The sequence below is a fragment of the Dunckerocampus dactyliophorus genome, chromosome 18, assembly GCF_027744805.1.
Source record: "Dunckerocampus dactyliophorus isolate RoL2022-P2 chromosome 18, RoL_Ddac_1.1, whole genome shotgun sequence".
In the NCBI taxonomy this organism is placed as follows: domain Eukaryota; kingdom Metazoa; phylum Chordata; class Actinopteri; order Syngnathiformes; family Syngnathidae; genus Dunckerocampus; species Dunckerocampus dactyliophorus.
Window position 1 is genome coordinate 15,125,701 of NC_072836.1, and position 16,872 is coordinate 15,142,572.

Below are 16,872 nucleotides of genomic sequence, written 5' to 3' on the forward strand. Positions count from 1 at the left end.
AGGCTGCAGTTCATAGCAGGCTTGAGCCTCTGTGGTTCCTGTGTTGTTTCGGAACATCCAAACCAAAATGGGTCTACTTCCAGACCTTGGCAAAGTAGCGCTACGTCCAATTAACTTGTACTTACGTAAAAATTGGTTGTATTGATGATATTGGGCTGCAGATGTTTAAAAATGACTTCAAAAGATGTGTCCAACTTGTGGAAATGTACAATTCTCCTGCTTAGATTTTTCTCACCTTGGAAGTAAAGTGCAAATACATTATAGTATGATGCCAAAGCGCAACTACCAGCTTGAGTCCACCATAATCACGAACAAGAGGTGAACAGGGAATTGCATGAACAAGTTAAAAGGCACTCTGGAACTTTCAGCACTTACTAAAAGACCTAGCTGAATTTCTGTATACAGTGGAACCTCAGACAGCGTCATTAATCTGTTCCAGAAGGTCCGACTCAACCGAAACCGAATACATTTTTCCCACAAGAAATAATGCAAATCCAATTTGCATGTTCTCCCCGTGCATGCGTGGGTTTTCTCCAGGTACTCTGGCTTCCTCCCACATTCCAAAAATATGCATGTTGGATTAATTGGAGACTGTCAGGCTTTGTCCGCACAGGAACACTCCTGGGTTTTGTTTAGATGGGTTGAAAGTAATCGCGTTCGGTGTTCATCGGTAAATATTCACATCCACACAGGAACGGATCACTGGGTGAATACGATGCAATACATAAAGCATACCTACCTGGGACGCTGTAAAAAGACACAGACAGGAGCATGTGACACAACAAAACCATAGAAGGTACGCCGCCTGCCGCTAATCCGGCTTGTCTGGACCGACTAAGTGGAATTACTTCTGCGGGTCAGGAGAATGTCGCCTGGAAGTCATGCCAGCCGAAATATTCAGATACACTGTGTTGACTTTTCGGCAGCAGTACACAACCGGTCACTTCTGGTCACGCGCGAGGCAGCGATTTCATCGTTCTCAGAAAGTAGAGTTGTACTTGTCCGCACGGCAACGGCAAGGTGCCGTTGTCAGATCTTCCCCCTCTTGACAGTTTCAAGGCACCCAGAACGCCATTGCCGTGTGGATGGAAGGCTAAAACTTGACTGTTTTGACCTGAAAATGTTCCCGTGTGGACTGGCCCTAAATTGTCCAAAAGGTGTGAATGTGAATGAGAAGCTCGTCTATACGCTGGTCCATTGTTTACCGCAGTTACTTGGTTCCAGACCCGACTGCAATCAGTGAAGCGAAGCAGGATTAAATATTAAAAAAATTGAATAGTTTTGTAGTTAAAAAACATAAAACATAAAAAACCTGTTTGATTTTCTAATTTCTAAGTTATTTTGACCATTATTAGAACCCTGTAGACATAAAATAACACCCCTATAGTCACCTTTACACTCCTGTTATTCTTTGTTTGTACCACATTGATAATGCACGGGCTACGGGATCACTGCAGGGACACAAGACGGCAACGGCTTTAACATAGCTAGCGAGCTAACTAGTTAGAATAAATAAACTGGAGCCTAAACTTAAAGGAGTTCAAATGGAGTGGGGAAGAAGGACACAGTAACAAGCCAAAAATGTACCACTTCCACACGGAATGGGAGAACTTTTTTCCACTCTATCATGTCAAACATGCCATGGCGGCCTCCATGCAGTGTGAAGGTAATCTAATCTAATCTAATGTCATTTTTCGTGTCATTACTGAAGCCTAGTGGCCTGAATACGACATATAACTTGTATTTCAATATTTTGGACTAATAATAGGCCATAGTCAACCACCAAACAGTAATCATTTATGAATTAATACATTTTTGAAAAACCACAATAGAGTGAGGGATGGCTGTATGTGCCCTGGCGATGGCGATGATGATATTCCTCGACACTCGCACGTAGTCAGCTGGGATGGACCCCCCTCATGAGGACAAGTGGTACCAAAAATGGTTTAATAACGGTGCCACCGTGGCACAGGCAACACAGTAGGGGTGCACGTTTTACCAAATTCTCACCCTTTTGTGTGCCGCACTTCACGAGTAGTAGAGTTACAACATGGGGTAAGAACATTCTTTCACATGACTACGTTGTATCATTCCTTCCAGGAAAAATAAATCATCAAGAACCCCGAATTAATACCGCATTCATGCCCATGAGTGTAAACCTCTCCACGTTTTCGCTTTAGCCTCCATTTTGTTTTGGACCTGAATGCACCGAAGCACCATGGCACTGCACTTGGATAAAAGCAAAGCTGAACGGGGGACAGTTTTGTTTAATTGGGATTCTTCTTGGTTTTTTAAATGTGCATTCTTGCGCAAGAATAATATTCATAAGAAAACGAGAAGAACTTTGTTCTCGTGGCTCAAATTTCTTGCAAGGGCCACGTGTGAGGGCATCCATAGGCGTGATCGTAAGGGGGAACAGGCGATGTGCAAAAGGGGAAAAGTCTGCGGTGGACAGAAGTGTTGAAATGAGAGTGAAAGCGAGAGAGAAAGAGAGAGGGAGAGAAAGAGAGAGGGAGAGAGAAAGGATCAGAAGGACAGAAGTTGGCAGAGACTGTGTGTCGGTTTGAAAAAGCTGGCATCTTCTAAACGGAGCTGCAGCTTCGGGTGCCAAATGCTGCCAAGCAGCCCCACTAGCCTGAATATCTGCCCTCCCTCTCCCTTTGTTTTCAGCGTGGCATTCTGCATCAGCTTTATTCCGAGCTTTTCTTCTTCTTCTTCTTCTTCTTCTTCTTCCTTACCTTATATCAGCGCTCGGCATCGTACTAAATGCAATGACTGGCATTTATTGCCATCAAGAGAAAATATTTCATTCATCATTATCATTTATTCTAAGGATTATGGTGCATGTTTGTTAAGATTCATTTAAAAAAACACACACACACACACACACACAGAGAAGCAGGCATCCATGCTAGGTCATGTTACAGTGCCATTTTTCTTGATGCAAAGCTCCATCCCAAAATAAAGGCTCCACTGGACCGGGAGAACAAGGAGAGAGGGAGACTGGTCAGAATCGGGCTGCTGGGAAACGGCCCAGAAAAGACGCTCGTCCAAGCGTGCGCCTCTCGGCTCAGGCCCGGGACAAGCCAAGCCTTCGCTCCTGCACAGGTCTACGTATGTTTTCAGAGGACAGGCAGATTTCAGGCCTGGCGCCTGGACAGAGAAAGAGCAGACTAGTCCTGCAAATTTACACAGATTTCCCCACTGTTTTGTTGCCCTTACAACTCCATATTAGTCCAATAAATGCAGCAGTCTCAAATAACAACACCACGTAATTACCCTACGTATTTTATTGAACGTGTTAACCATGCTCATTAATGTAATACACAGACTGCTGTTAACCACTAGCTACCATTTGCTAACTGAGGAAAAAAAGAAAGCAGAGATAGCGCTTCTTAATAGTGGAAGATGCAGCATAACGTATTCATTAACCTTAATTATACAAATAATTAAAAATCACTGTACAGTGAAATTAGCAAATAAAGGTAATCCAATAATCATTTTCTGCTACAAGGGGTTTTTCTATTTGTAAAGCTAAAACCTGACCTTTGTTTCAAAATTAAATTAAATGTAATCATACACACAGCATTACGTGTAACGTGTTGTCTTTTATTCACTAAACTGGATAATTACAGCATGTGAAGCAGGATGGACTGCTACCAGTGTATAGGACTGTCAGACATACGATATAAGGGCAATTCCACCGAATCGGTGCCATTTGCATCCCCGGGAAATAAAATAATAAATAAAATGACGATAAAATGAACCGTGTCCTGCACATATTTAAAATATTAATTTATACGACCTTTAGCACGGGACAAACAGCATTTGTTGCCGGTCCCCGATTCCTGAAATTTGACTTTACCATGGAATATAATAATTTTAATTCTTACTCGGTATCCTTGCCATACTACTAAAAAAAATAAAAATAAATAAATAAATAAATAAATAAATAATACTTTAGTTTTGCCCCTGGGTTTTCAATCACTCCTGGTACCTTAAAGTGTGGTCCGAGGGCCATTTGTAAAATAAAAAATAAAGCACAAAGGCAAATGTAAAGAGAAGATGAAATGCTGATGCTAATAATTGCTAATAATTAATAAAACAAAGCTTTGTTATATATACTGTATATAGAGTACACACATACACAGTGAAAGTTACTTTTTACACAATATAAATCCTTTGATTTTCAGCATGCAGGCCCTCGGTGGAAAAGGTTTGGACACCCCTGCCTTAACACGTTACCCCCTCTGAAAAACGTGGAACATTCTTCAAGTCACATCATTCAGATCCTTCACAAGAGTCATTTTATTTTTCCTATATTCAAATGATATTTCAACTATGACTGGAGGTGTTAAAATCTCAGCACAGTCCTTTTACCGAAATGTATTTTTAAAGTGCCTTTTTTCGTTGAATCACTGTAACGTGCTTCGTGTCAACGTTGTATTACCATAAACGCCATGTGGCTATACTTCATGTATTTGGCTCAGGAAACTTATCGGAATATTAAATAAAGTTGTCTGAGATGGACTTATACACATTTTGAGTACTTCAATGTGTATTATCAGATTCAGAGGTGAAAAAAAAGACAGGAGTTTACGTTTATTTTAAGTGCAAATGGCACAGGTTTGGTGGAATGGCCCATAATATCATGGCGTGTCATGAGAAATTGCCGTAAAAATAAATCAATAAAAAAAGGACGTGGATGGTCTTTCCACTGAATCATGTGTGCGCTCCATCATAGTGGAATCATCTGTTTACCAGCACTTCCTTACACTCCGCACACTCCACTCTTCCTTTCTCCAGCCCTCCCTCGACAACATGGAGACACACGCACTGGAAAAACCGCAGGCACTGATAAAGTGCCAAGTCCAGGACCCCCTGTGCCACAGTGCTTCTAGAACCCCAACAGTGTCAATGTCGCACCAATGCAATTGTGTTTATTGGTCTCATCCATCGAAATGATGACGCCTGTGGCTGTTTCAGTGTAAAGTGACGGACCGGCAGCGTTTTTCACATCAGTTGGCTCCCATGGCGCCAACACTCTGTCTGTCTGTGTACCCGGGTTACGCACCCATGCTAGAACACTGGAGGACAGCTCTGTTCTCCGTCCAAAAAAAATCTCCGCTCTGCACAAAACCACCAAGAAAAAGAATATTTTTCCTTTCTCAACATTACTTGGAAATATTCAAAAAACTGACTAAGCATTTGATTCGAAAAGCCCTTTTCTCCTCTTGAACCTTATCTAGGTTTTGGCTCAGGATATATGCAAGGACGATAAGGGTTTTGTCTCTATCTGGTCATCTCTTTGTGTATTAAAGATACTCTATGGGCCATTTGTAATGTGCTGAGGATGACTCCTGATATCTTAATGAGTAAATGAGTATCTCAAAGAAGCACACGAACACAAACACACACACAAACACACACAGTGTGTTTTGGGATGGAGCCCCGGCACCTCTTTGGTTTGAACAGACATCGCGGCTACACTCAGAAACATCTTTTTATCATAATGAAAGCCGTATGAGACAGCCTGGACTCTAAACATGACTAATGCTGGAACTCTGCGGATGAGTAAGAATGACAAATACGAAACACTTTGCTCAGAGAACATGACCTGATCTGAGCCTCTGGGTGGATGCGGGTCCAGAACGGAGCCCGAGTGGTGAGCCAAACATTGGTTTCCATAAAAGTGTTCAAAGAGAAAACTCAGCCCCCCTCCTCCCGCATGCCCTACACTTCACACACATTGCAGAGCCATTATTTATCGTCTTCAGATGCAGAATCACCGAGGAGAAAATAAATCAGCAGCGCATGACAATATATGTATTCATCATAAAAGGAGGGAAAAAAGCGAGTAGGTAGTGTAAGGTTGCAGCTGCAGAGCAGCAGTGCAGGAGACCCAAATACTGCTTTTGGACCGCTGAGGCTACTTTAACGTGTCCAGTCATGGACTGAGTCTTTGACTGGGCAAAAGCAGAGATGGATAATAAACAGAAGAGGGCGTATCTGCCGTCCTGTCAATCACAGCGCTTGAAAGGAGAGTCCCCCCCTGCAGCTGGCGACAGTGACATCAGTGGGACAGGAGCGCCGAAACACTCACGGGGGGTAAAGGGGTGTGTGTGTGGGGGGGCTGCTGAGAGTCCAATCATCAGGCCTGGCAACCGATAGCCTCCGCAGAGACACTGACTCCCTGGAACGGAGAGGCTAAGAATAAAAGTGTAAAAGTGCCACCCTAAAGGTTAACATGAACACACGCTCCGTTTTGTTCTTATGTAAACTCCAGTTAACCCCCGGTCACAATACCACGTTTCAACAACAACAACAACAACAAAAAAGCTGGATGTAGTTGTTTTGCGCAAGGTGCAAGACAGACGGTGCTTATGGAAAAGCAAGGTCTGGAGAGGAAGCACTCGTGCAGCGTGTAGTGTTCCTTGCAAAAAAAACAAACAAAAAAAAAAAGGAAATGATGTATGCTACAATGCTTACATATGCATAAAAAAAGCATGCTATTCCAGCACATGCATGGGGGCTGATTGGCTGCTGGATTCTGGCACTGGGTAAATAAAGGCTTTACTCTGAGGGGCACCAGGCTGCGCTGGGAGCTAATCTGAGACGCAGTTCGCCAGAGCACATTGTGGAACAGGAAGGGGCGCTCACGGAGGCCCGGCAAACTCAAGCAGTGTTACATACTGGGCTGAAAAGAGCCTGGCATGGGGTTCTCTATCACAGAGGAAGGTTGCACCTCCCTGCCAAGCAGAGAATTAAGGCCCTGTAACAGTAGGCCAGTCAGCAATAAATGAAACCAGGATAATAATAATAATAATAATAATAATAATAATGTACATCTGTGTGTGTGATATACATATTTAAATCTAAATATAAATATTAGAATATTCGATCCTTGCTTTTGTAATATAAAATATAGGGATTGTACATGTACACTCTGCTTTAATCAAACTTCTAAATACAATATAATACAACATAATATTTATAATACAATAAATGAAAAATAAATGAACATGGTCTGACAATGCACATTAGTATTTCTGCGTGTGTCGATGGACTGCATTCATTTTAACAAACAGCATCAATAAACAATCATGTTCATTTCAATAACGCTAGTGCTGTTTTTAATGTATGAGTTGTTTAATCACTCAAGACCAAAAAAAAGGTACTTTATTATTTTTGTATGACCAATAGTTTTGCTTTTCGTGCAATTTGTGTGTGTGTGTTGATGTAACGCTATTAGATATTAAAATTGGCAGTACAGTAGGCAGTTTTTCGTAAAACGTGCATAATCATGTATTTATATTTGAACACGCAGTTCAACTGCAAACGATACGAGTGCATTAGAGAATTACATAGCATTAAATCATGTCCTTACAGTAAAATTCCTGCAGGTTTCTACATGCATGAACCTTTAAAGATTTCACAGTTGACTATTGTAGAAAAAATAACTCATTGTTTTAATGAACTGGTCAGCGAAGGGGGCTGTTTGGAACTGAAGGAGAGCTGCTGTGTGTGTGCATGTGTGTGTGCATGTGTGTGCGTGTGTGTGCATGTGTGCGCTGGCTGTAAGAGGAAAGAAAGCTGAGCTGGATGCATTCAGGCTGAGGCTGCAGACAGACAGACTCTCCCTGCCTCCTAAACTACCTGGGATCAGGCCAGCTGTCACAACGCTCTCTAGACCACTACACACACACACACACACACACACACACACACACACACGCAAATAAAAAAAGAACGCTGCGCACATCACACTGCTACTGATACACAGCAATCTCATAAAAACATTCACATGGATTACAGACACATGACATACTGCTGCGCGCGCACACACACAAGCGCGCACATATTCACCCATACACACATCCACGCACACGCGGATAAACAGGTCTGCAGATGCCCATGTTTACAGATGGTGCTGGGAAACATGCACATTTGGATTTAGACAAATTTGCGGGCAAATACTTGAACAAATATACCACTGCAAACATGTCTCTAGGTAAACACAGGTTTTAATCCTTGCTGTCAAATTCTCAGAATCTCTTAAAACTGGAAATAAATATCAACCTGAGGAGCACTTTGAAGATTACGCAGTACAGGTGACGTGGTAGCTAGTTTGCTCGGTGTTACTAAGAACCTGTGAGTGTTTGTGAATGAAGGTCATGTTAAAAAACAACTAAGTGTGTGTGTGTGTTTGCTTTGTAGGGCGCACATACCTGGTGTGTGGACAAAGTAGGCCAGGTAGAGGTCCAGCTCCTTGACCGTCACTCCAATGTGGTGCGGCTGGACACACAGGCCATGGTTGGAGCACTGGGGCGACTTGACCAGCCGCTCCCCGTCCGTGCTCTCCAACGGGCTGCCCTTGAACAGGATGACCATCACCAGGTCCAGCCGCCACACCTTGTCGGCCTGACGGAGGCAGTCGATGCGGCGGATCTTGCCTTTCTGGTCGGGGTTGGACAGCACACAGCATGGCGGCTTCTTCCCTGTGATGGTGAGCACAAAGTCCTCACGGAACTCGGGCCGGATGTCCTTGCGGAGCTTGGCAAGCAGGCGCGAGGCCCATTTCTGCTTGATCTCTGGCTTCTCCCCCAGCAGCTCGTCCTTCACCGCGCGTTCCTCATCCTTGGTCATCCTCTTTTCATGCTTCTTGAAGTACTTGCGCTTACGGGCCTGCAGGTTGAACCAGGTGTACGAGAAGGCACGGACATGGGGGAGGAGGGCCTCAATGAAGGGATGAAATTCATCCTGGTGGAAGAGAGAGGAAAACTGAATTTGGAATGAGCATGGCAATTTAAAGTAAGCCTGAAGGAGCATTTACACAAATAAAAAGAAGAAGCGTGTGCATAAATATTTAACAATGCATTAAAATATACAGTATAGTCAAAATTACTACGTCACTTAAAAGTCTAATTACTGTCATGTAATGTAATGTAAGCAAAACAGCATGATCACTGGAAAAAAATGCCTCCATTTACACAAATAATAACGACAGCAAATGCAAAATGAATGGAAAAGCTCAAGCTGTGCGCACTTGTCGTTTTTTGCAGTAAAAAGAGAAGTTATTCTGCTGTACCATAATACCTTCACCACATATCTCTGAGCAACAAAGCCCAGATCTCGCCATAGCGTTCCTGTGCCAGGGTTGCCACACACCGGTCGCTCACCATCGCCAAGCTTTGCCGCCACAAGACCACTGCTGAAATGTGCTGCTAAAAGATCAGCCATACCACTTCCTGTCTGCGCTATCATGCAAAAGGAGCTCCAAGCAGACTCACATTTCCACAACACACTGAAAGCAGACAGAACACCACACAGCTAGAAGAAGACAGACGGCCTGGTAGTTACCATTTTGCACTCTCATCATAAATTTGGCACAGCTTTTAAAGTGAAAAAAAAAAAATCTCCTGCAACAGTTTTTTTTTTTTTTTTTTTCCTTCTGCGCTCCCCAATGTAAAGCAAGTGCTGGTTTGGCAAAGACTGGAGAATTAATGGAGAGAGCAAAAAAAAATTGAGGAGATGTCAAAAACTATTAGCAGAATAAGCCGCGGGTTTGAATTTAAAAGCAAAAAAAAAATCAGCAGGGCAAAAAGTTCAGGTTTCACCGCAATACGCCGAAAATGTCAAAAAGGATTGTCCAGTAAAAAATAGAATTAACAGTATTGCACTGTGGGGTTAAAAAAAAAAGAACAGAGATGATGCACTTAAAAATCAAACCATCCGTGGTGCATCCAAAAAAAGTAAAAAAAAAAAAAAAAAAAACCTTGAATAAAAAAAATCCTTGGCAAGGAGTAATTGGTAGTGGTGTCTGTTCTGATCCCAGGGCCCGGTGCAAGGTTCACACACATACACACACACACGTGCGCGCACACACACACACGCACAGAGAGGCAGGGGGGCAGAGCACAGAATAGAGGTGGGGGGGTGGGGGAATAGAGAGCCGAATCAATGTTGGACGAGCGCATACGACCGCTGGCAAAGCCGAGTGCCGCTTCTTTTTTCCCCCCTTTTCTCTCCAACTCTCTCTCTTTCTGTTCTCTCGTTCGCTGTCTCTCGTCCTCGCCGCGCTCTTTCCCCAACCATTGCTTGAGCCTTTGCCAGCACGAGTAAGGCCCACCTATTTGGCAACGCGGCGCCTGGAAGCCCAGCCAATACGTTAGCTTCAAGAGCTGAAAGGGAGGGAAGAGAGACTGAGGGAGAGCGGGGAGGTGGGTGACGAGTAGGAGGAGGAGGAAGGGCCGGTGGTGGCAATGAGAGGGGGCTGGAGGGAGGGGGGGGGGAAGTAGGAGATTGTGCAGCCTTGTCCGACGCCGCGCAATTTGCCAAATTGACAAGTTCCACTCTGACACGAAGACAAAGTTCAGGGGAGTAAGTCTTCCCCTATACCAACCCCCCTGCAGCCTTCAGCCTGTCTCCATCTTTAGTATGGCCACCATCGCCTCTGCCTCCCCTCCCTCACGCTTTTCTGTCTCTCTGCCCGCTGCTCTGCTTGCATAATGCCACCTTGGCAGAGGATGGCACAGCGACGGACGCACAGCTTCAGAATCCCTCCAGACCGGCACCACCCGCATCTGCTCATGGGTTTACCACAGCAAACAAAGAGGGGGAAACAAACCCACTGCGCACACACCAGACGCATACGCATGAATGGCGAGATGATTCCGAGGCACCGCTACAGACTGGGTGAGGGGGGGACACACTAAAATGCAGATACGGTTACCAATTTTTGAGAGGAGGGCAACAAGGGAGGGGAAAAACAAAATTGCCTCAGCTGTTTCAACACAAGATAAATGCTCAGCAGAGTGTGATGTGTTGCCGATGAATTCAAAAATTACACGCATCCTCCTCTGAAACTCTCGTGACGATTTCAGGGGAAAACAGTCTTCGGGCTGTGCCGTCATAGAAGGTCACACCTGCACTGCTAAGAGCTATTCCCAAGCATACCTGTCAACGTTTGCATTTGAAAAGAAAGAAAAGAAAATAAGACATTTTCCGGAAAATACGGGAAATTCATCCCTGGAAAGACCAGACCACCTCCTGCCAATGCACTGCACCATTGTCCTCGCACATTGCGGTCACTCAAGCGTGGGGACCATCACCATTCAAACGCAGTACCCAAGGAGTTTTTTTTTTTTTTTTGGATGAAAAAGGTAAAATACGGTAAATTTACAGGAAACTACTTAAAGGGGAGAGCAATGGGAAAGAATGGCAAAATTTGAGAGGGGAAAATGGGAGCGTTGACAGGCATGGTCCAAAGGATGGGCTCAGTACGCTGCTTGACGAGGCTACACCTGGGGTGTCCGGAGTGTCACGTTTTTTTAATTCTAAAAAAAATGTAATAGGGGGGAGAATAATTTCTTAATATTATGGAGGGGGATAACGCAACTGTTCAGCGTAAAGTTGAAATATTAAAGACAATTACTGTTATTTACATTTTCTCACATTGGAACATGATGAAACCAAAGAATAATGTTGGAAGTTTTGGAAAATTAAGCTGGGGGGAAAAAGTTATAATATTACAAGAATAAAGTCAAAATATTATGGCAATAAAGTCTGACTATTATGAGAAAAAAATATGAGAAAAAAATGTAAATATTAGTAAATTTAAAAAAAAGACAAGATGGAAAAATGAGCAAACTAGAAAAGCACTCAGAGCGCAGACCTCCGCCAAGCGCCATAGTTCCCCCCCATATTGTAATTTACACTATAAATATTACTTCTACATTTATTTTATAAATACCTTGACCATGAAAACATACTATAAGCAATTGGATTCATCATGATATCAATATTACATCAGTAGTTATTCACAAAAATCACATTTTCCATAACGGTGGTTTTCTTCTGGGTCGAGCTGCATAGATTTTGGAGATACAACAAATTAACTGGCACACTCCAGATTCCAGCGTCTTGGCTACTTGGCTATATATATATATATATATATATATAAAATGGTGTTTGTTGCATTTTTATAGATTCATTTGTTGTCTTCCTATGATGAAAATTCCAAATGTCCCCTATTTTTTCATATTCTGGATCATAGTATCCGGAATTATTCCATTATCTGGATTAGTCTTTGATATTTTGTAGAATCTGTTGAAAACTTGTCCTGTATCCCCCCCCCCAAGTGCTCTGACCATTTTTTGTGGAGTTATATGCACAAATGCCAAAAATGGTCCTCTCTCAGAAGAATTGCTGCATCCAGACGGTGATCCGGATCACGCCGAAAATATAGTCAGTTCTTCCTTGTCCCATTTACGACAATTCCTAAAAATGTCATCCAAATTCAGAACTTTTCAAGTTACTTTGAACACAAACAAACAGATGAACGCCCGGCAAAAACATAACCTCCTTGGCGGAGGTAGAAAGTGTATAAGAAGAACAACTTGAAAGCTGAGCTACAGCTTTGAAATGTACTCTCTAGCATGTCTGCATGGGTTGGTTTGCAAAATGAAAACTATCCGAGGTATTTGGTATTTTTTGTGTGCAGCCCTGGTTGGAAAATGTTTGGACACCCCTGGGCTACACCAGTCAATGGCCGGCATGGCGTTTTGTCCACTGCAAAAGCATTTTTTTGTTGTTTTTTTTTTTAAATCAAGAGACTGCTGCCAATAATTTTTTAAAAATCTGACATTACAAATGATTTTATACTGCTGTCAAAATACCCACCAGTCTCAGCGATTCATTTTCATTCGACTCCGCCGAGGTCACATGCTGTGGCTCGCACCGAGCTTAAAATTCTCATTTAATCAAAGCAAATTTGCATGAAGCAAACACAGGCAGACACACGGACGACACAGCCAGCATTGTCCTACCAATAAAAACCTCCGGCCTTATTACAAAGAGCGGAACACTTCATGGAGCTTCATCACAGGGCCGTGGAGCCAACACGGGCCTGATGGAGTACCGACTCTCACTCCTCACACCTCCTCATTCATCCTCGCATCGCCTTGGGCCTCAGCTCATCTGACCGATGCCAAGTTAGATAAAGCAACAAAAGAAGCCAATAAAAGGAAAAATGATTCACAAGTCTCGTTGTGCTTGTGTGCGGCGTGATGGAGAGGTGGCTTCATAGTTAAATATATCATTTTCTCCTTGCCGCCACCTGCAGAACAAATATCCGGAAACTCAACAGCGTGAGATAAACTGGCAGTTGAATGTGATTCCTGTGCGTCTACCTTTCAAACAAAATGAAGGCTTTCTGGGTGACCCTGCCAGAAATGCAAATAAACCACCATTCAAATGTCACTAAAAAATTTGACTTCAAGGGTGTTCAGTCATTCTCCTTAGACATGCTATTTGCCTGAAAACACCGCGCATGCATCATTCCAGGAATAACTCCTCACGCTTTAAAATGCCAAATCTTGTGGGAGGAAAGCGACAAAGTGGAACCCTCCGTGGGTGAGCGGCAGTCGATCTGCTTTACATGCAGACCCACTCACTTGAATGCATAGAGCCACTCAATAGGGTTCTGGAGCCAACATAAACAACACATGGAAGGTGACTTCAGGTTAATCCCTTTACCTGGAAATTAAATTAGGACAAATGGACTCGCACTTCGGCTTTAATTGGGATTTATCATCAGTTACAAGCAGTCTGTGGTTTTACCATTATGAATTAAGAAGCCCAACATAGCAAGGGCAAATACTGCTCAATACAAATATCCGCAGTACCAAATGTGGTATCAGTATCGAGACTGGCGTGTTGACATTGATATTCTTCCATTTATCTTCTAAGTTTATTTTTACTAATTATCTTTTCTTGCATTGTAGGCTACATATTAATATACATTAAATTATTATTATTTTGCACTGATGACTATTATTCGGTCGATATCGTTACATTGCTGTATTTGTATATTGTCCACAAATAAGTGTGTTGATAATTATATTAAGTAATTACTCACATAAGGTCTACTAATATTTAGCACAGTATATATTCTTTTGCCTAAGATTTTTGTCTTGTGCTCGATTACAATCATAAATTCATTCCTTGATGTTGAAAAAATGAAAAGTAAAAAGAATTGGTATCAATATCGTACCTGTATGCACCTGTAGTAACTTGGCATCGGATCGTTACAAATAGTTGCAGTATTGCGCAACCCCGCCGTTTGACCCGGGTGCCGTACGACTTCCGGGTTGGATTGATTTTAAAAAGGGAGAAACTGAAATTGATTTCATATTTAAAAACGTAAATGTGGCCAGCTTTAGTCTAACCATTGTAATAACGTTATTAAAAAGAACTGCAAAATAATAATTTAAAAAAAACTTGCTTCCGCCTTCTGCGGGTGCATTTGCGTCGCTAATTGGCCCATAATTGGCAAAAACTGCCCGAAAATCACGTTTTAAAAACGCCACGTTAATATAAGGTTTCTGTTTTTTTTTGTTTGTTTGTTTTTTTTTAGAGACCTAGAAATTGTTCACGCAAGCGACCCATTTGTGCATCTTTATAAACCCTTCCGTCAATTCCACGCGACGCACATGTAAATGCGTCTCATTTGCGTGTCAGGAAAATGAACTGCACGTTTCTGTGAGCGTGTTTCGGGGTGTCACGTTGAATGTGCGCACATTGTGGCGCATTCATGTCCAAAACGCGGGCTCACAGAGCAGACCGCGCACCCCAAAAGCTGCATGAATGTGCGGTGCATCGCTGTGATGTCTTGAACGTCACACACACATTTTTTACTCGCATTTATCTGATCGTTTTTTGGGTTTTTTTGCTGGATTCCAAGCGTCCACGGAGACAGACAGCAAGACATGAAGTGATTTATTTTAATTCTCCGCACGTCTGAACGAGACGGCGGACCTGCCAACTTCAGATTAACTCTTTCACTGTGGAGGGGAAAACTGTTTAGTGTGCTTTTAGTCTCTCAAACTGCACGAGATGTTTGTTTTTTTAATGCAAACATTTACGCATTTTTTCGTTGTTTAGTTAAACACTGGGTCTATTTTTCCCCATAAAATTGTCAAGGATTGAGGTCATTTCTTAGCCATTAAAAATGAGATTATTCAGATTATCACTTTAGATATTTCCATTTATTGAGAGGACAGGTGTTTTGTTTTATGAATCATTTTCTTTTAAATCAGGGATGTCCAAAGTGCAGCCCAGCGGCCATTTTTGTCTCGGAGCTAATTTTTATCGGCCCTTGACATATTGTAAAAATAAATTACATAAATTATGAATGAGATATAATGTTAGATATTACACAAAGCTATGTGGATGATTTCTTGGGGTGTCTTGCTCTCTATTGACCTAAATTATACGGATTTAAGCATCTTTCATGTACGAAATGTGTCAAAGTTGCCCCCGTATTCTTTCATTTTTCTTTTGGACAGTTTGGACACCCCTATTTTAAATAAATGTTTATTTTGAATGCCACCCTTAAAAATGAATCCGAGCCAAATATCCTTGGATCGATTCTTTGTTTTAAACCAGCTGTGTCTTATTTTCACAACGAAAATGTCTCGGCAAAAACATTTTATCTAACTTTTCATTCATAAAGTGGAAAAAGTCTCTTCTTGTCTCGATGTACACCCTGTTTTGTCTTTGCTGTGGTATACACCTGACCTCGCTGCATCTCATTAGACCAATTAAAACACGGTCTGCATAACCTGAGGCCCGGCCGCCAGCCGCCCGGCCCTTCATTAGCGTGGCTCTGTGCTAGTGGGACTCCGCTGTGTCCTCTCCTGCCCAGCTGAGTGTCCCTGACCCTGGACGGAAGCGGACGTCACGTCCCCTTGACCTGAGCTCATCTGACTGAAAGCCAGTATTTGAGGCGAGACCAGGATTGAGTGCGAGCGGCGCAATAAACCAAAACCAGTCGAAGATGTGTTGACTGGTTTGCTGCTAGTCTTGTGTTGCGTTGATGCAGTGCAGTGCAGAGTGCTGTGTAATCAGGGCCGGCGCTTCTGCCAGTGGTAACACACACAGTTACCACTCTGGTTAGTCATCACACGTTCACATTTTGAATTAGTGGAGGGGGGGGGAAGTTGGCCAGAACAACCCACACTCTTTGTTGCTGCGGCAAGCAAGCGTTGCATTAAGATCCTGAATGGCTTGTACTCATCTGAGTTCCAAAAACCCGCACCTTGCAATGTGTGAAAAATCTGCAAGCAATTTGCGGCGGCTGCCTGCTAACTTTGCCCAGGGTGGTCCACGGCCCAACCGACTGAGGAGGAGGCACGCACGGCACATTCCAGCCAGACAAAGATACCTCGCTGTAACCTGCGGCGCTGAAATGACTACTTTGTCTTATTTACACCTCCATCAACTGGAGTATTACATTATTCAGCAGGCTGCCTGCTTTCTATTCTTGCACTTTGAAGGGCGAATTAAGCGATGCAGACACCGAATTTTAAAAAGGGACTATTATCAGTTCAAACTGCGATGAAATTGCTGTGAATCAAATTAACCCACGGTTCCTTCTGCGAAGGATTTACGTCGCGTGTTGAAACATGCAAATGTTTTCTGGATGAAGAAGACAGTATTGATGAGCAGTGCGGTGTGTTGCAGGAGGAACACACACACACACACACACACACACACACACACCAACATCTGCTATGAATGCTGCACACACTTGGCTAATATATCATACTGGAATATTTTGGTGCACATTTGAACTCTGGACACATACAGTAGGTACACCTTCAAGTTAAAAAAAAAACAACAAAATTGTAATAATGATCAGTTTTGATTGACAAACTGCAACATGGTTTCTCATAAACTGATTTTCTTGTGCATAAATTGGATAAATTTGGAACGCCACAAATAGATTTGGCGTGTCCGTCTGCTGTGAATGTCGACGGCACGGTTAGTCTGCTTCTTAACACACCTCATCATGCCCCCGGTCTGCCAGAG

The 16,872-nt window shown here is 42.9% G+C and overlaps 1 protein-coding gene across 19 annotated transcripts in view; it reads right to left on the reverse strand.

Annotated features, from left to right (window-relative positions):
* nfixb (nuclear factor I/Xb) overlaps window positions 1-16,872 on the reverse strand; it is a 213,468-nt gene that overhangs the window by 127,966 nt on the left and 68,630 nt on the right. For 16 of the 19 annotated variants that reach the window (XM_054758685.1, XM_054758673.1, XM_054758677.1 and 13 more), the window contains one exon: window positions 8,229-8,760. In XM_054758685.1, the coding sequence (XP_054614660.1) occupies window positions 8,229-8,760 (532 nt within the window). The other 3 variants (XM_054758690.1, XM_054758674.1, XM_054758687.1) reach the window with 3 other exon arrangements.